This window comes from Theobroma cacao, chromosome 6, assembly GCF_053813885.1.
Source record: "Theobroma cacao isolate CCN51 chromosome 6, ASM5381388v1, whole genome shotgun sequence".
NCBI classification, from domain to species: domain Eukaryota; kingdom Viridiplantae; phylum Streptophyta; class Magnoliopsida; order Malvales; family Malvaceae; genus Theobroma; species Theobroma cacao.
In genome coordinates, this window is record NC_142644.1 from 4,595,991 (window position 1) to 4,615,660 (window position 19,670).

At 32.2% G+C, this 19,670-nt stretch overlaps 2 protein-coding genes across 2 annotated transcripts; both read right to left on the bottom strand.

Annotated features, from left to right (window-relative positions):
* Positions 1-5,308: 5,308 nt before the first annotated feature.
* LOC18595449 (magnesium transporter MRS2-1-like) lies at positions 5,309-7,271 on the bottom strand. The gene is made up of 5 exons (XM_007023396.3): positions 6,648-7,271; positions 6,435-6,563; positions 5,946-6,293; positions 5,802-5,849; positions 5,309-5,721 (listed from the first exon to the last, which is right to left on the bottom strand). Exons 1-5 carry the CDS (start codon positions 7,164-7,166, stop codon positions 5,491-5,493), a joined length of 1,275 nt encoding a protein of 424 aa, XP_007023458.3. The 5' UTR covers positions 7,167-7,271; the 3' UTR covers positions 5,309-5,490.
* A 9,401-nt stretch (positions 7,272-16,672) lies between these two features.
* On the bottom strand, positions 16,673-19,085 carry LOC18595451 (magnesium transporter MRS2-1-like). Its single transcript, XM_018122762.2, has 5 exons — positions 18,507-19,085; positions 18,270-18,398; positions 17,826-18,182; positions 17,656-17,703; positions 16,673-17,084 (listed from the first exon to the last, which is right to left on the bottom strand). The coding sequence occupies exons 1-5, from the start codon at positions 19,068-19,070 to the stop codon at positions 16,854-16,856; spliced, it is 1,329 nt and encodes a 442-aa protein (XP_017978251.2). The 5' UTR covers positions 19,071-19,085; the 3' UTR covers positions 16,673-16,853.
* Positions 19,086-19,670: the final 585 nt, after the last annotated feature.

A 19,670-nucleotide genomic window follows, 5' to 3' on the forward strand; every position in this document is an offset into this window, starting at 1 on the left:
GTTTGTTTATTAGATGGAGTGTGTTGAAGAATTGAGATATTTTATTATGCCTTTGACTAATCCCAGAGCTTGTCTCTACACTCTTCCTATAAGTAACTTCGATGTATCCTTATGCTTGATTTCTCTCAAAAAGAAAAGAAATGTAAATGAAGAAGAAGATGATGCTCCTCACGCTCCTACTCATCAAATAAAACATGTGCATCGAAAAGTAAGTTCATCATTTACTTCTTATTTTACTTCTTTTTTTTTTTAAATTCATTTCCTCATCATACTTTTTTTTTTGTAGAGAGAAACAACTGCGAGAGTAGGACTAAACTCGATTGAAGAAGAATAAAATTTTGAAGCTGAGACTGAGGAAGAATTATGTGACTCTAACCGTAGTGATGAATCTGATGATGAATCAGTTGATGTTGATAAAGCTGAAGTTGAGGGTGAGCCAACCCCTTTTGATGATTTCATTGATTTGGATGTTTTATTTCCAAATCATGTTCAGAACTCTACCATGAACCAGGTATAAACATATTACTATGTTACTTCGATTGATGTTGTTCTGTTCCCTTTTTTTTTTGTTACATTAAGATTATTCTTACTCCGTAGGCTATTCGAGATGAGGGTGTTCTTGATACTGAGACTATTCCTGTTGTTGAAGTTGTTCCTGAGTCTACTCCAAATGTCGAGGTTATTCATGATGTTGGAGTTGATACTGATGATGTTAGAGCTATTCCAATAACTCCTCACGCTTCTTCCTCCCCAGTGCCAGAACACAGAGATGCAAGTAGTGCTTTTGGCACTCAAGTAGTACATACTGAACAAAGTGGTAAGAAAGTTGACTTCCATGGCTTTCAAGTTTCATTGGAGTATGTGGCATACTTGGAGCATGTTTTCAATATAGAGGGAGAGTTTTAGAGTACCTCCTTTGTAAAGAATGTAGACGTCATTTGCTTAATGATGGAAGTGTTGGGTAGAGCTTTAGCCATTTCCCATGCTCCACTAATGAGTACTTCACCAGAGGAATTGCAATAGATGTTACAGGATTTCGATGATACTTGTAACTTTGGATTCAAGTTGGAGTGCCTCAGTGATTGTAGATCTAAAGCCAAGATTTTTCTCAACAAGTCTTCATTGGAGAATGAGTTAGAAGATATTGTAGCGAAGATAGCTTTACTGAAAAAACATGAAGCTGAAGTACAAGAACAATTAAATGTATTCGCCCATAATAACTCTTCTCTATGGAGTATGTAATTGACTAGTCTTTTGCTTTTCCTTTGCTCTTTTTGAAAGCTTATTTGAGCTAGTACTTTGCTATTGATATATCATATTTCTTTTTCTTTTGCAATAATAATAATGTTATATGTTTGTTGCATATGTGTTCACATTTCATATTATTGTATGTGGCCAAAAGGGAACTCTCAACTTTACATCAAGGAGATTAACTCTAACTTGATATGAAGGAGATTAATTCAACCATTAAAATAAGTAAGCTTAAGAGCTGCGACCAATTTGTGAGTAATAAGCTAGGGCCAAGAAATGAGCGATAAAACTTGCGGCCAACAGCATAACATCATTACAGCCAAATTATGAGTGATAAAGCAAGCGACTGAAATATGAATAATTAATTATGGTCAAAGAATAAGCAATAAAGCTTGCGACCAATAGAAAAAATATCATTGCAGCCAAAATATGAAGGGTAAAGCTTGCGGATAAGCAGGAAGTAGGTTGTTCTAGACCATGTTGTTCTTAATCAATAACTCTCCTGCTTGCATTTTCTTTTGGAATATTCCTTTCTGAAAAAAAATCTATTATTTCTCTACCTCTTCCTTAAATTGCATTCACTATTAAAATATTCATTCTATCGAAGCTAGTAGCTTCCCTTTATCTGAGAACCGTATTATTGGTTCTCCGTGCCTCTTCCACCAAGGTAGCAAAATTTGGAAGAGGTAAATTCTGCTAATGTAGCCTACACTCGTTAAACATTTTTTTTTGAATGCAAACCATCACCAACTCCTTTTCATCATGAGACTTTTGTATATCCAACACCCTTTCTCTGAAGTGTTAAATGTATTCCATGAGGTCTTTTATGGACTTTTGATATTCTCTTCCTAAATCAAGGAGATTAACCTTCTCTTGCGTAGGGAAGACTCCCTGAACTTCCACATCAATTGCAGTTTCTCCATTTCCTTCATTCCCCTTAGTGTTTACAACTAGGGGAATGGATCCATTTGATGCATTCTCATCACCATTAAGGTGTACTAGTTGAGCTTGAAAAATGGCGAGAATGGAGAATGTAAGTTGAGATATAGTCTTCAACATCTGCTTATTGTTGCCTTACAACATTTGCATTCTCTCTAAAAAAAGCTTCAATCATTTTCATTAGCTCTTGGATATAGGTGGAAATAGGTGCATCTTGGTTACTAGAGAAACTGTCCATCTCTTCCAGTAACATAAAGTTTTTCTAGTAAGCTTTTACTTAATGTAATCATTATTCCCTAGTGGAGTCACCAAAATGTAAAGAGGGTTTTTGTGATAGGGAGAGGAAGCGTTGCAAACAAGTAAAAGGATATGCCGGAGGCGGCGGAGAGGAAAATTGGAGCAGTTCCTGAAGTATTGAGTGTAATGGCAAGTAGAATAAAGTAAGAAGAGAATTAAAGAGTAGAAAAGAATTAGAGAGAGAATTTAGAGAAAGAAGCTCTCAAGTTGAGAATGTGCTAGCTTAGAAGGGGGAAGAAAAGAGTCCTTCCAAATGAATTGTGAGGCTCTATATATAGTGCTAAAAGTGACAGTTACACAAGAATAGGCTTTAATGCGCCTAATGAATGACATTATTATGAAGAATATTAATGTGAGTAATCGTTATTGTAATTGGATGTAGTAAGACTTGTTCTCAAGTAAAGGTAATAGAAAATAGGTGTACAAGAATAGGTACAAGAGAAGAAGCTGTACGAGAATAGGTACAAGAGAAGAAGTTGTACGTGAATAGGTATACGAGAACAAGGTAAGAGACTGAAACACTTGTACTTCAGGAAGGGGTTAAGAGGAAGACCTCTTAACTACCTTCATATATGAGCCGCCAAGCCAAACTCTCCGGAACATCCCAAGATGAAAGTAACCTATGAACCCTACCACTTATTTTGAGTTACTTTCACTATCATCCAAGTGAAGTGGTTATTCTATTCAAAGTAGCTATTCTACTTGTATTAGTTGTTCCATATTGAGTAATGCTTTACTTATTCTAATTGTTCTACTTTAAGTAGTACTTCACTTGTTCTAGTTGTTCTGCATGAAGTAACGCTTGTTCTAGTTATTCTGCGTGAAGTAGCACTTCACTTGTTTTAATTGTTCTCTGTACAACATTATGTTGTAACCTAATTCTTTAGAGAATTGCTATTAACCAAAATCAAGTATCTACAGTAACAGAGTTTTCTTCTTTTACATTTCCTTGTATATACACCTTTTACTTTGTAAATTTCATTGTGAGTGACATGAAAAGATTTTCTTTCCACAAGAGTTTTTCTTAAGCTTTCGTGATTTTCCACATGATATCAGAGCAAGTTGATACGAGATAGGGACTTTTGAATGCAAATCTTCTTCAAATATGCTTGAGTTTTGCAATCGATTCAACTCATTCTATTTGTTGTTTGATTTCTAATTTTTTCCTTGCTTCATTAGTAGATGGTATATTTGACTCTATAGATTTGGTTTTGTATTGAGATTGTTTTTGCTTGGAGTTTCTCTTAGCTATTTTCTTTGAATCTTGATTTGTTGATATTGGATTACTGTCTTACTATTGAGTTTCTTGTATTTTGTTCATAGTTGAGAATTCACAAACCATAGCGAACAATTCTTCAAACCATAGATTTACCAATTCACATCTAAAGTATCCACAATCTCCCTATTAAGTACACCGCACTGATAATCATGGATCAGTCATAGTGAATCTCAAGCTTACTTCTAGTAATTATATAGCTTGGAGTATATCCTTTTTACTAGCCTTATCTATAAGAAATAAGGTTAGATCTTAATGGAATGATTGCTAAACCAAATGTAACAAACCCTTTGTTTAGCTCTTGGACTTGATCTAACAACCTGATAGTGACATGGCTTTTAGATTCTATTTCACCACTAATTGCATCAACATTCTTTTACATGGATAGTGCTTTAGAAATATAGAATACTTTGAAGTAGAATTTTGCACAACTTGATGACACACGTGTGTGCAATTTGCAATATACATTAGGTAATGTGAATCAATGAACTAGAACTGTAGATTCATATTTCATTGAGTTGAAAGACATTTGGGAGGAATTGAGAAATTTTAGACCATTACCACATTATGAATGTGGAAAATGTAATTCAGCTTGTTTCAATAAATACTCTAACCACTATAAAAAGGATATGACTTTTAAGTTTCTCAATGGACTTAATGAGTCATTTTCTGCAATGAGGTCTCAAATAAAATCAATGGAACCTCTTCCAAAGCTAGATAAAGCATATAATATGGATTTAAAAGAAGAAAATTAGAGAAGGTTATTGATACAGCCAAATCCAACTATAGAGTTATCTTCTGCGATAGTCACTGTGGACAACAAAAAGAAAACTAAAATAGATTTAATGTGTAGTCACTGTGAAAAGAAAGGTCATATAAAAAAAAAAAGTGTTATAGGTTAATAGGATTTCCTATAGACTTCAAGTTTATAGAAGGTAAGGGTAATTTCAAGAAGGCAAATTTGACAATTAATAAAATTTTTTTGCAAGAAGTTCTATGCAATCTGATCAAAATGAAGAGCTTGTTGGTGTGAATTCCATGTCCCAGATGTCACTCATTAAGCATCAACTTTAGAAATTGATGACACTTTTCAGTGAGAGTGGTATAAACAGTGATGATCATTGTGACAGTTTACCAGCAAACAAAACCTTCGTTAGTCAACTTAGCTTATGTAGGTAAAATTTTTGGTAACTCAATATTGTAAATAATCTTCCACCGAAGGTTTGTTTGGTAACCACAAAATAAGTTTCGAAGGGAAATCTTTTCTGTGTAAAATATTTTACAAGAAATTTAATATTTTTTATTGTTTGGATAAACTGTCAGTAAATGTTTTTCGTCATTTGGATCATCTTTTGAAAAATATTTCCCCCATCACTAAAATTATAAAAATTATATAAATACCAATTTTCTATCATCTTTAGAGGTCTGAAAATATTAATATTTATTATTTGTATATAACATCTAAAACTTAATTTTCCACATTAAAAATATGATATAATAATAAAGTAACACAAAAATCCATACATCAATCAAAATCAATAATCGTACATAATAAAAGCATTCTACATTAATAATAAAACATATTATCAATCATCCTACAAATTCTTACTGCATATATACTTAAAAACATCCTACAAATATCCAACAAACATCTTACAAATATTATCCAAAATAATAAAACCTACTGGTAAGCCAAGCTCGGATCATTTTATAATATTTTGATTCCATTAATGAGGCATGAGTTTTTTGTACTTTAAGAAGCCCAGAGAGGCAGAAAAAATGATGATCCCACAAACCCCGGCAATTATGACGATCCTGATAAATGTAGCAGGGTCATCGAAAAAGGGTAGGTCAAAATTCATACCAAACACTCCTACTACTGTACCAAATATGGCAAGAGCCAAGGTTGTAGTTGTGACTAGCAGCTCAAACTGAATCAGCCGGTTTCGCTGACTATCCTGCAACCCAAAGTTGATCAAAACTTGAGATGCTTTCCACCAATATACACAATTCAAAGACAGCTACAAAATTTGATTACCAGCTGAATGTTGATAAAATCTTCTGTATCATCAATGTATTCCTTCATCTGAAATAAGAGGAATAAAATGTTGCATAAATCAATACCATCCGACCCAAAGGAAAGAAGAGAAGAATTTAAGCACATTGAGCTTGCTCTACCAACCGTTGTCAACTTATTCAGGCTGCTATCAATCAAAACAAAGTATGATTCCAGTAACACCTCCAGATCTTCTAAACTCTCTGGAGTGCTCTCTGAAGCCCTCATGCTCTTGCGGCGGCCCCACACGGTGGTTAAGCTATGTTTCAGCCTTTCGCCGGAGTCAGGGGGTGAAGAAACAGGGGAAACTGGAGCAGAAACAGAGGGTCCTTTCGATCTGAATTGCATCGAAGATTGATCACCAGAAAATGACGACTCCATCCTTGTCTTCGTCTTCGTCTTCTTCTTCACCGTAAGACACATTTCAGCCATATCATCATCATTATCCATCAAGTGCTCTATCGCATCTCTAACCTAAAACAATGGAATGGACCTCCAAATAAAGCTATCTATCAATGACTTGCATGGTTGTTTCAAAAAAAAAAAATCATTGACTTGCACAGTTAAAAGGGGAGAGAGAGAGAAAGAGAGATGTGAACATTAATTATTCTATACCTTCTGAACTCTTCGAGTCAATGCAACAGCCCTGCTCTTTAATATGCGAACACGTTCTAAGTTGATGGTGGTGACCTTGCTTGTAAGCGCATCTAGTAATGGATATACTTCAAGTTCATGGTTTGTTACCTTTGGGATAAATATCAATCCAGTTACTAACGTGTTCACAAATGAATACATATATAATTAAATTTTCATTTCCCTCTTACGCACCTGAGAATCGAGTAATGCACAAACAACTTCAAGAGCAACTTCAAGAACCTTAAACTCAAAGGGCAATTCGAAGTATGCTCTACCGAGCACATCGTCAGGACCCCCTGCTTGCCTAATCTGATCATCACCTACTCCACTCTTCAGTCGCCTTTGTAGCTCTTCCACATGCTGCAAAACATAGCTATCACGGGAATTTAAAAGTAAAAACTCGTCAGCAGTGATGATACATCGTATCTGCTCCATATTTACAACAATAGCCTTCTCCCTAGCAAGGATCGTTGAGGGGTAAACAAGCAGAGGATCGAGAAGCCGTATATCCCGAGCTGGGAGATCACAATGATGCTTCATAGTGAGCTTATCAACCTCGATGACCTGGGAATTCCCAAGCGCATCAACACGGATCCAATTTCTGGGGCCTTGTCCTAGCCTCCGGTTGTGGAGGTAATAAAAACCGCCTCCAAGCTTTATCTTAGGAACGGCATGATCTCCATTGTTTTCTGGCAATGCAGATTCCGCCATGCCTTACAAACCTTTTTTTTTTTTTTTTGATTTGGAGAAATGGATTCGAATCTTGCTCCAGATACAGGGTGCATAAAGCACCTCTCCAAGCTTTAATTTATACAAAATCTTGGGAAATTTCTTGGAAGAATAAATCCATACTTTCTTTTTCCTAGACGTATGAAGCTTTAAAAATAAATTATAATAGATAAGATCAATTCAAAATTAAAAGGCCCACACCCTAATTTATAATGAAAGCCAGCGCTATATTTTATTTTTATTTTTATATATTTTTTATTTTTTAATTTGATTTCACATTTCTATGTCTTACATAATCGAAATGTCTAAACTTGATAATTTTGAACACAACATGTGAAGACACGGAGTTAAACAAATTTAGATTTAACCTTAATGTATTTTGTATATAATTGTATATGACACGTTTAAAACACGAAAATGTTTAAGATATGAAAATTTTCATATTTTAACGTGTTAAACACGAGTAACACGTTTAAATATATTTAATTAATTATATTAATCATGTTAGCATATTTAATCATGTTATCATGTTTAAACGTGTATATGTGACACGTTTATCACCTTATTAAAAATAAATAATCAAAAACTATTTTAGCCTTACTTAAATAATTTTAAACAATTATTTTAATAATTTTTTTAAATTTTATAAAGATAATAATGTAATTATGTTATGCCTAAGCCCTAATTTTGAACTTTTGTTTTGTTATATTTGATGTTGTTATTATTTTGTTTTGTTATAATTATTTTTATAATTATTGATCTTAAATTTAAGTAATAAAATTATATTTAATTATAAGTATTTTTATTTAATCATGTTAATCATACTATTAATCGTGTCGTGTCATATATTGACACGTTTAACAAATGTGTTAATCGTACCATGTCGTGTCGTGTTATACGATTATTAAATGTATATATGTATGTATTTTAGATTTAAGATACGAATATTATTTGTGTCGTGTTTATGTTTAATCTTAACGTATTTCTTGTCTAATCGTATTTGATACGTTTAAGATGCGAAAACACAAATTACCAGATTTAGAAATGTCAATTGGTATCATAATAAGTTATAAAGGCAACAACTTAGTTAATAAAGTTGGGTGTAAATGACATCAACTGATCATATAAAAAAAATATATATAAATCTCATAATATTTTTATCAAATTTAGAATTTTAATTTTTTAAATTTATCTAATAAAGAAAAATTGTTAATACAAGTTATTAATTGTCTTAACCAGATTAATGTTTGTCAAGTGGTTATCATTTGGTAAAAGATTAGCATAAAATTTTCAAAAATCCTTAAACTATTCAAAAAAATTTATATAAATATTTATTCTTTTATTACATTTAATCACGTCATTATATTTTTATTTTAAGTTAACAAGCCCTTATGACAAATAGGTGCCATTTTATGTTATGGGTATTAATGTGTAATAGTAGATGGTAATATGGTATAATGATATGGTCATATGATATTTTTAACTATTTATTTTAATGTTACATGAGTATAAAATAAAAAATAATATTTTAATTAATGACAATCAATCGTTAATCATAAAAACATATTTGATATAAAACAAAATTATAAAAACCTGATTTGACACAATAAAAACATAAATATTTGTTTGAAACTTTTTAAAGTATTAGCTTAAAAATTTGCACATGATTACCATTACTTTCACTAAAGTAATCACTAACTTTATCTACCAATTTCCTTTAATTACATAAATTTAAAATGTTAAGATCTCAAACTGATCAAAATAGTAAGGTGTATCCTGAAATAAAATTTTTCTGCAACATTGAATCTTAATTTGAACATTTAATCCCTTCTATATAAAATAAAATTTGAGAAAGAAAGAAGTAGGAAAAAATTATAATTTCTTATCACTTCCATCCAATTATTTGTGAATTCAAGATTTTACATTAAAAATGATTAAAAAGTAATTATAAAAATAATTATAATATATAATAATAATAATAATAATAAAAATAACTAAAAATTAAGAAGTAATGAACGTTGTCACTCGCCATTCGCTTGGCTCCACCAACGACTAATACATACTATAAAACTACATGGAGAGTGTGGATTTGAGTGGCAAGCGCGCCAAATATTGTTTTGCGTGCACAGGATTGGAGGCATCGGATAGCGGTAGCTGGAAAATGCTACTCCATTAACCAAAAAAAAACTGATCTTATTTATTTATTGTTGAGGAAAATGCTAGTCAAATTTGGCTGCTTGACTTGGTAAGATTAGTAGGTACTAGGTGATTGCCACTAGATTTATAATCCCATTCACCATGTAAGAAGCTTCCAAAAATTAAAATTAAAATCCATTAAAAATAAAAACTGGTCCCACACATTAATTAACGTTGACTTTTGTGCAGCAACCAGGCCAATAAGAGAAAGCACACATTTATAACATATTTAAAAGAAAACCCCAATGAGAGTTTTCAGAATTGATCACGCGGAGAGTAGAGAGAGAAAGAGAAAAGATGTTGAACCAAAGAGAGAGAAAGAGAAGGGGGTGCAAAGAGATCAGGGTTTACCTTGTGGAGAGCAGATAAAGAGAAAGAAAAGATGTTGAAGCAAAAAGAGGGGATGCAAAGGGGTCTGTGCGCAACGTCATATTTTAATTTGGATGTAAAAGGAAATTATATTTATATAATTGCATAATTTTATTTTTAAATAGACTAATTATATTATATAATTGTAAAAGTAAAATATATAATTACATAATTTTATTTTTAAATAGACTAATTATATTATATAATTGGTGTTACATTTTAATTACTGATCCATTTTTAACCAGTTATAATTTTGCTTTTCACTTTTATTCTGGTTTTCTAACAACTTTTCAAAAAGTAAAAAGTTTGCACTAAAAGGTGAATAGTAAAAAAAATAAACTAAACGGATTTTAAATGATCAGGAATTTAATATTGGTGGCATGACATATGTGCTCTTTTACATAAATTTTAAATCCCATAAAGTAATCAGGCATCCGTCCTCTCGTGAAGTGGGAACATCTATGTACTTAGCTTTTACTTTGAACTTCTTTTTGGTGAATATGTATGTTGGATGCAATTGTGTTCACATCTCTATTGTAAAAGCTTCAAATCTTATAACATAAATCTATGTACACTAACTAGCATAGTAAAAGAAACATAATTGTATTGTGTTGAGTTATTAGCAAAGTAAATTCATATTGTTATATAAATGTTATAATACGTTGTAATAGAAATTATTAACAAATAATAATGGAACATATGTTAAATTTTATGTATAACAAATTATATTAATTCAAGATGTATTACCATAATAAGAATTTAGAACATAAAAGTGCACATGATTTTTGATACATGATTAAATAATATTGATCAGATTAATTGTTGGGATTCAGTGTATTAAGATCTTCATTCTTTTTTTTTTTTTAATAACTCTCCATTAACTGAGAACTAATGTGGTTATAGACAAAAGAGAAGATCTAGCCATACTTTTATATAATGAATCATTAATTCCATCCATAATAGGATTTAAGGTTTCTACCTACACATTTAAGCACACTGTTAGAATTGTTAGTTCAAATACAATAAAAAGCAATTTAAAAAGAGGTGAATTAGATTTATAAAATTTTTTTTTCACAAATCAAATTTTTAACGACAGTTGTAGTGGGAAGAAGAATTAACTACTCTTATGAGTTCACATGATATCCCTCGGGTGCTTGGTGGGGACTTCAACGTTGTAAGAAGTCAAGATGAAAAGTTAGGTGGCCCTATTAATGAGATTGCCTCAAGTCAATTTGTGGAATTTATTGAGGAATTGGGCTTAGTTGATTTGCCAATGAGTGGTGGGGCTTTCACTTTGTGCAACAATAGGGAAGCAGCAACCTTTTGCCACTTACATGGATTTCTTGTTGCCTTTAAAGTCTTGGATAGTATGAAACAACTCCAACAAGAGTGTCTTCTTAAGTTTATTTCGGATCATAACGCCATTGCTTTCATAACTGATGTTACAGAATGAGGCTTTAAACAGTTCTTTTTTCTTAACTGCTAGCTAAACAAAGCAAGCTTCCAAGATGTTAGCTTTGAAATTGACTCTAGTTTTGAAATGACAAAATTCAATAATCTAAATTGCTTTAGAACTAAAATAAAATGTCTTTAAAAAGGAAGAAAATTCCCTTAAATGTTTTAAAGTTATCTATGAAAGATAAAATCATTTAAGTGCTTTCAAAACAAGTTCCAGTAGGGAAGAATCAACTTTTGAAAAGTAAAGTCTCGATTCTTATAAAATAAAAAGTAATATTTTTTCTCTGTAACAGGAAGGAATTGACTTGTGAAAGAATGAACCATCAATTCTTTGGAAACAAAAGCACAAGGAAGAGGCGCTGAACAGAAAGAATTGACTTCTCAAGCTTCCAATGATCGATTCCTTGAGCCAAAATGAAGAAAGATGGGAAACTTGTTGAATAAGATAAAAAAGGAGAAAAGGACAAATTTTGAGCGAAAAGTTTAATTTTGAAATTTCAAAGTGGCACTCAAAAGACAAGAAGAACTGACTTCTGAGAAGGAGAAAAGTCGATTCCTGCAAAATAGAAAGTTTAGGACTTGAAGCAAGAAAAGAAGAATCGACTACTTGATGGAGTAATGATCGATTTTTCGAAAAACAAAGAGCACCAAGCTCAAAATTAAAGCAAGAAAATTCGACTTGTGAAGAATGGAAGCATCGATTTCTTGGAAACATAATGTCCTAAGGTACAAAAGAATCGACTTCTCAAATGGGCAATGATTGATTCTTGAAGACTAACAGACTTGACTCTGGTGGCCCTAGCATTTGAAATTTTGAATTCTCTTTCTTTCTAACAAACATATTTTGAGAGGCTATAAATACCTCCAAGAACTTCATTTCAAAGTAAAGGAAAAAAACAAGAAAGAAAAGAGAGAAGATCTTTACTTCAAAAAGAATAGAAAAGCTTCCTTTATCAAGTTTATACCTTTCTCACCATACAAAATCCTTTCAAAATAGAGCATCAGTTTTGAGCTTATATTTTGATAACTCTATGATATAGAGTTATTTGGATTTAACTTTGATAGTAATTTAGCTAAGTTATTGTGGTAATGCATAAAAATTAGTAAGGTTTATTTAATTATTTTAAGTTAATTATGTGAGTTAATCTAATCTTAGTTAAATTTGTACTTAAATTGGTGTTAATGTACCTAAGATATGTTATTATTGATTAAATTGCTGATTTTGTATGTGTGCAATTAAAAGGGTGAAAAGTTGTCAAGTTAAGTGTTCATGAGATGCAGACCTTTACTGCACATGTCCCAGTATTTCGACCATAACTATCTCTACAAAACTCCAAATACGATGATTCTTGGACTATTGGAAATCTAAGAGAAAACGCTACATCTTCATGTTTACCACTTCACCCAATTTGACTTGGAAGGTAGACAAAACCCTTGTTGAAGTTGAAACACTGTAGTAGTCCAAGCAAGGCCTTAACCTTAGAAGAGGTATCACGGTGCCCTTACTTAAAAATCATGTTTTTTTTTGCCACTTAAATGGTTGAGGTCGTGGCCTTGGTGAAGGTAAGGGGTGACTTACCTAGTCTGATGAAGAAATCTTTGTTAAATCGGACTTTTTTCTTGATGCGAACTTGCACCCTATTTATGCAACCTTTTGGAGGACTTTTGGAGGCACAAAACACCAAATTTAGAGCTTAGATTTAGTCACAAAAATCACTGAAAAAATTTTCATTAGAGTTGAGAAGAAATTGAAGGATTCAAGAAAACTTAGAGATCAAGATTTTAACTGTTGGAGTTTCTTTATTCTTTTTGTAATTCTTTTATTTTCTTGGTTTGGTTTCAATGTTTAACTTTATTTGATGATGATGTCTGACATTATGAGGAACCAATTTAGTTATCTAAGATTATGATTGAACTCAATACGTAGTTTAAATTATTTATCTCTCTTTTATTTATGTTTGATGGTTTTGAGTTGTTTATTCTATTCTGCTCTTAATGCTTTTAATTGTTTGATCACTAATTAGATTGAATTGGAAATCTAAGTTAAACCTTGATGAAGGAGATTTAGGTAAACCTAAAATAGAATAGTGTATGATCGAATGCACTTAGTTGATTAAGTGGTTTGATTTGCATATAAGGTAAATATACACCTATAAGCTATATGTAGCCAAGATCAAAGCATGAACTTAATAAATCTTTCTTCAATATAATTTACATAGACATATAGTAAGTTAATTGAGAGAGATATTTTTATGAAAACTCGATAGAGACTTATAAATAATTTAAGACTTTAGGTTAGTAACTTAATCCATTAAAATAAGTTAAGAGAGAAAGAGAGAGAGACACAATATTTAGATGAAGTATTGAGGGATATCATAATCTTAAGTCTGGTAGTTGATTGAGATTTTAAAAAAAAAAACAAATTTGCTAATTAATTTTAGATTAGTTTTAGTTTTAGTTTGTTAGCTTTAATTTTTCTTTTCAATAATTTTAAATTTAATTGTTTAGATAAGATGAGGGTGTATTAATTTTAGTAGTTAGTAAGTATGGATTAATTTAATTTTCCGTGGGAATGAATTCTATTTTCTTCTATATTACTTGTTAAATGATATGTGCACTTATGTGGATAATTCGACAACATATTCCTTGATCTTTACTTCACTCTCTTGTACTCCAAATCTGTTGATCAACCTATCTAAAGGCAAAAATCCTTGTTATACCTCCTTGAAAAGGTACATAGGTTATACTTAAGCCTTGAAAAAGTAAGCTTGGTTATACCTTCATTGGAAAAGGTAGATAGGTTGTGCTTTAACCTTAAAAAGATAGTGATTTGTTGATAGGTTGTGCTTAATCTTCAAAAGGCACTTGACTGTAAAAGTTATGCCTGAATCGAGTTGAGAAAGGCAACGGTTAATGGATTCAAACTCCTTATGATATCAAATGAGAGGATGTAGGCATTGTGAAGCCGAGCCTCTATAAAAATTATGGCTTAGTTCTTTTCTCTCTTCCTTTCCAACTTAAACTTGTTTCACTCATTTTCCTTTGCACTTATATTAATTGTTCGTCTAGTTTAATGCTTACTGTTTTGATCTGTAACTGTTTTCCAAAGAAAGGTGAAACTTTTAGTTGAAAACCAATTCACCCCTTTTTGCTCATTGTAAGGTGAAACTTTTAGTTGAAAACCAATTCACCCCTTTTTGCTCATTGTATTACAAACTTTTTTATCTAACAATTGGTATCATAGCAAGTTTTGAAATTTTGCAAGCTTAACCACCTTTGAGAGATCCTAAAAAATAGCTTGATGTGCCAAAGATAGTTACAACAAACCTTGTGGGTGAAGGCCAATTAATGATGAGACCTTTGTTGTTTTCCAAAGAAAACTATCTCTTCTGGAAGATGAGGTTCAAAAATTTCATTAAATCAATCGATTTAGAATTATGGGATATTATTTTGGAGGGATCCTATATTCTTAGAAAAATTGAAAATGGCATGAGGGACTTCAAATCTATAACCAAGTGGAGTAATAAGGATAGAAGGTTGGTTTAGTTAAACCACAGAGCAATGAATATCTTGATGTGTATACTAAATGAAAATGAACTTAACAAGGTAGCCAAGTTCACCTGTGCTAAGGGCATATGGGAGAATTTAAAAAGAGGTTATGAAAGCATTCCATAAGTATGAGAGTCAAAAGGTGAATTATTAAAACTACAAAATGAGTCACAAGATGAAGTCGAAGAAAAACACACTAACAATTAATGCCTCATGGGAATCGATGATTCAAAGGAAAAAATTATGTGTTTGAAATCTGACACTCAAGACAAGGGAATGTGGAATTTAGACAATAGATGCTTAAGGCATATGATAGGGAGAAAAGAAGATTTCAAGCATCTAAAGCCCAAGAAAGAAGGAGAGGTAACCTTTGGTGATAACTTAAAAGGTAAAATTCAAGGCATTGAGACATTTGGTCAAGACTCTGCTTCTCATATTGATAATGTGCTGTTTGTGAAAAGACTTAAATACAACTTACTAAGTGTGAATCAATTATGTGATAAAAAATTTAGAGTAACCTTTGAATGTCTATATTACTATGTTATAGATACTATAACAAATAAAATTCCTTTTATAGGAAAAAGAAAATGGAATGTGTATGTTATTTATCTTGATTATTTTTCTTCCAATAATATTTGCTTCATGGAAAAAAGAAGTTGAGGATTGATGGTTATGGCATAGGAAGTTTGGACATGCAAGCATGCATATCTTATCTAAATTATAATCCTTGGATCTAGTTAGAGGATTACCCAAAATTAGCTTTGAGAATGGCAGGTTGTGTGATGCTCATGGTAGAGGAAAACATAGAAGAAGCTCCTTCAAACCTAAGAAGGATGTTACTACAACTAGAGCTCTACAACTCCTGCACATAGATCTTTTCAGACCTACTAGGACTAGAAGCTTAGGTAGCAAAATATATGCTTTAGTCATTGTTGATAACTACTTTAGATATACGTGGGTATTTTTCTTAGTAGCTAAATATTGTTTAATTTTCTACTCACATAGGTATACATATTGAATAGATAATATATTGGCAAATAGAATGTCAATCCCACAGAGAATTGATCTAAAATTTAATTAAGTACTAAAATTATCACAATTTCGTCTTATTCAAATAATCAAACTCAAATAATTAATTAAACTAAAAATTAAATAAAACTAAATCACAATAAACTAAACTAAAAATTACAGAAATAATAATTAGAGAAAAATCAATCTAAATAAGCCTAGAATTACAATATCCCTCACACTTCATCTAAATTTTACCTTTCTCTCTTAACTTATTTCAATGGATTGAATTACTAACCTAGAGTCATCAATTATTTATAAGGCTCTCTCAAAATTCTCATAAAAATATATATTTTAATCAAAACACTATATCTCTATGTGTATTGAAATTAAAACAGATTCATTAAGTTCAAACTTTAATATTGGCTATATACGGCATATAGGTATATCTCTATCCTATACACAAATTAATTTATTCATCCAAGCAAATAAATATAATTATATGCTATTCCAACCTTGGCTTACACTAAACTCCCTTTTTCAAGTATGAGGACATTCACTTACATCTCCCATCATTTTCAACCTTGGCTCGATCATATGGCAGTAGAGAATTCCATATTTGTTCAAGGCCTCAACCATCTTTGAAATGGAAGAAAATTCCCCTAAATATTTTAAAGCTATTTGTAAAAGATAAAATCATTTACATGCTTTAAAAACAAATTCCAACAAGGAAGAATTGACTTCTGAAAAGTGAAGTCTCAATTCTTGTAAAATATACTTCCTTATATACTTTGTTTCCCTCTAAATACTTTCTCTTATATTTCTTTTATATTTATTCTCTTAATATTTATTGCATAACAAATTCTAACATCCATATAATGTAATTCTAAATAATAAAGAGCTAATAGTATCATAATCACTCTAAGTAACATCCTTTATTGATAATCATGACACTAAAATCATCAAAGTCTTTGACTCAATGATAAATACATATGTCTCTAATTTCAAAAACTAGATTCGAATCTCACACTTTTCAAATCTACCAAAAAGAATAAAATACAACAACACAACTCTATCTCTTAAATTTCCTTAGAGCAGCAGAACCTTCCTCCACTTGTAGAAACACACTAATGCACAGTATAAGATGATCCCACAAATACTAGTAATGATGAGGACCAGCTTAATTGTATGAGAATCATTAAATAATGGTACTGGAAAGTTAATGCCAAATATTCCTATTATTATCCCAAATATGGCAAGAACAAACGTGGCCGATGTGAGTAGCAACTCAAACTGGATCAGTCGGTTTCGAAGATGATTCTGCAAAGCAAAGTAAGTAGTTAATAAAATTGATGCAGGTTTTACATCAATAAGGGATGAGATAGATCTTGAGATTATAAGTAAAAGTCTTTCTTCACTTAATAAATATATCTTTTAGATCGAAAACATGAATTCCTGACAAATAATAGCATAATGTACCCAATTCTTAATTGATGTGAAATAAGTGCAAACTAATATGATTTAATTTTTTTTTAAGGGTGAAATTGTCAATGCAACGAAAGCATTGTATAATTGAATGAGGCAAAATGTCACAAATTTTAAATCAGCAAGAGACTTGCCACCTCTGCTCCTTTCTTTACTCCTCTCTTTAGTGTTTCGAAAGTAAAGTAATTCTAACATATATAAAATCATCTTTTTTTCTTAATCTTTATGTGTCACATCAAAACTCGGTTCTGTTAGCTTATTTATTATTCATTTTTAATCAAGACAAAACTCATGATCACTTTTTTTTTTTATTAGGAGAGGAAAATTCGAACTCTTGCTCTTTAGGTAGAGGATTATGCACTAACCAATGAGACAAATATTGGGGTGCAAACTCATGATCACTTACCAGCTGAATGTTGAGGAAATTTTCTGTGTCATCAATGTGTTGCTTCAACTGAAACAAGAGGAAGAAAATTAAATTAATAAATTATTAGTTAATTTTGCAGAATTAGACAAGGCAATAAAATTGGAAAACATTGACCAAGGTGCTCTCTAGCTAGAGAACTGCATTCATACCGTTATCAACTTATTCAGAATGCTATCAATGACAACAAAGTATGCTTCCAGTAACGACTCCAACTCTTCCACACTCTTCGCAGTGTTCTCTGAACTCATCATCATGCTCTTGCGCCGGCTCCTTAAGCTGCTCGAGTTTTTCGTCAGGCTACGGGAGCCTGAGGGTGAAGAAACAGGAGGACATATTATAGGATCAGATGCTTCAGAGGCTCCTTCATTTGATCTGAATATTCCCACCAAAGAAGACTGATCATCAGAAATTAATGATGACGATTCCATCTTTCTCTTCTTCTCAGTAAGATACATTTCAGCCATATCTTCATTGTCATCCATTATATTCTCTACCTCATCTCGAATCTAAAACCAAGGTAGGAAATTAAGTACTAGAGAAGATTAAGAAACGAAAAGGAGAAAGCCAGGTGATCCAACCTATATATTCTATACCTTACGAATTCTTCGAGTCAATGCAACAAGGCCGCTCTTCAATCCGCGAACTCGTTCCAGGTTGAAGGTACTTACCTCTGATGTGAGCTCGTCGAGCAATGGATATGCTTCCATTTCTAATTCTGATGCCTTGGCAACGTCAAATGATCACATACCATATCAGTTACCATCACTCACATAATTAAATCGAACATACAAAGGAATTATTTTAGTTTTCCCTTATTAATTTGTACCAACCTCAGAATCAAGAGAGCCAGAAACAACGTCCAAAACAACTGCAAGAGCCCTAAACTCGAAGGGACTATAGGAAGACGTGCTCCTAAAACTCCTGGAACCGCTGCCTCCTGGGTTCAATTCAGCTACTCCAGTGCTTCTTAGTCGTTTCTGCAGCTCCATCACGTACTGCAAAACGTTTCTGTCAAGGGAATTCAAGAGCAGGACCTCGTCAGCGGTGATAATACACCGCATCTTCTCCAAATTAGCAACGATAGCCTTCTCTCTACCAAGGATGGTTGGGGGGTAAACAAACAGGGGGTCAAGAATCCGTAGATCACGAGTTGATATACCACAACGACGTATTATGGTCAACTTGTCGATCTCAAGTGCTTGGGAATTTGCCGACGCATCAACACGAATCCAAGATCGGAGGCCTTGGCCTGTCTCCGGGAACTCCAATACATCCATGCCTTGGAATGGAAAGGTCGAGGTTGAGGCAGAGAGCTCGCACAAAGCATCTATATATAAGGTGTTAGATATGTTGCAATGCATATATATATTCGAGGTGTTTTTTAACTTCGCCATCTTTCTTCCCCACAAATCAGTAGGTATTTCTTCCTTTCCTTTCATGTCAATCATGACGTTTTAATTGAATTAAAAAAGACACAAAATCCAAAACAAGTGATACCCAGAATAGTGATGATGTGGACTTAAAGAGTAAATAATTAATTCAATCACCTTCCCCCTTTTGCTGAATATAAAGTAAAGAAAAGCATTGGTACAACATGGTGAGTCAACTTGCCAAATTGTAATATTTATTCTATGTGGGATTTCTTATATACGACGTTGATGTAGCAACAAGGGACAAGCGGTTCGTCATCGCATAGCTAATCCTTTTGTATTTTTCGAAGGCGGTCAATTGGTAGAGATATACATGTAAACATGCACGTACAAGTTCACCGACGATGGTACATTTTTCAGACACTTGATGTCAGCTTTCACCGTTTCAGACACAACTGCTGATGGTAGAGGCTAAAACCACCTCTATTGAACTTGGGAAGGCAGGCCTGTCTCTCCCAGTTTCGAAAAATACATACGTTTCATTTTCCTCCAATTGGCATCTTAATTAAATACCTTTTATTATTGTTGTTGTTATTTCTGTAAATGTATGGAGTAATAGATGTC

Coding starts and splice junctions, on each gene's coding strand:
- LOC18595451 (XM_018122762.2), bottom strand. CDS start 19,070: ATGGCGAAGTTAAAAAACACCTCGAATATATATATGCATTGCAACATA. Junction 18,399..18,506: donor CTGGCTCTCTTGATTCTGAG/GTTGGTACAAAT, acceptor GACGTTGCCAAG/GCATCAGAATTAGAAATGGA. Junction 17,085..17,655: donor ATTTCCTCAACATTCAGCTG/GTAAGTGATCAT, acceptor TTTGCTTTGCAG/AATCATCTTCGAAACCGACT.
- LOC18595449 (XM_007023396.3), bottom strand. CDS start 7,166: ATGGCGGAATCTGCATTGCCAGAAAACAATGGAGATCATGCCGTTCCT. Junction 6,294..6,434: donor TGACTCGAAGAGTTCAGAAG/GTATAGAATAAT, acceptor CCATTGTTTTAG/GTTAGAGATGCGATAGAGCA. Junction 5,850..5,945: donor GCCTGAATAAGTTGACAACG/GTTGGTAGAGCA, acceptor CTCTTATTTCAG/ATGAAGGAATACATTGATGA.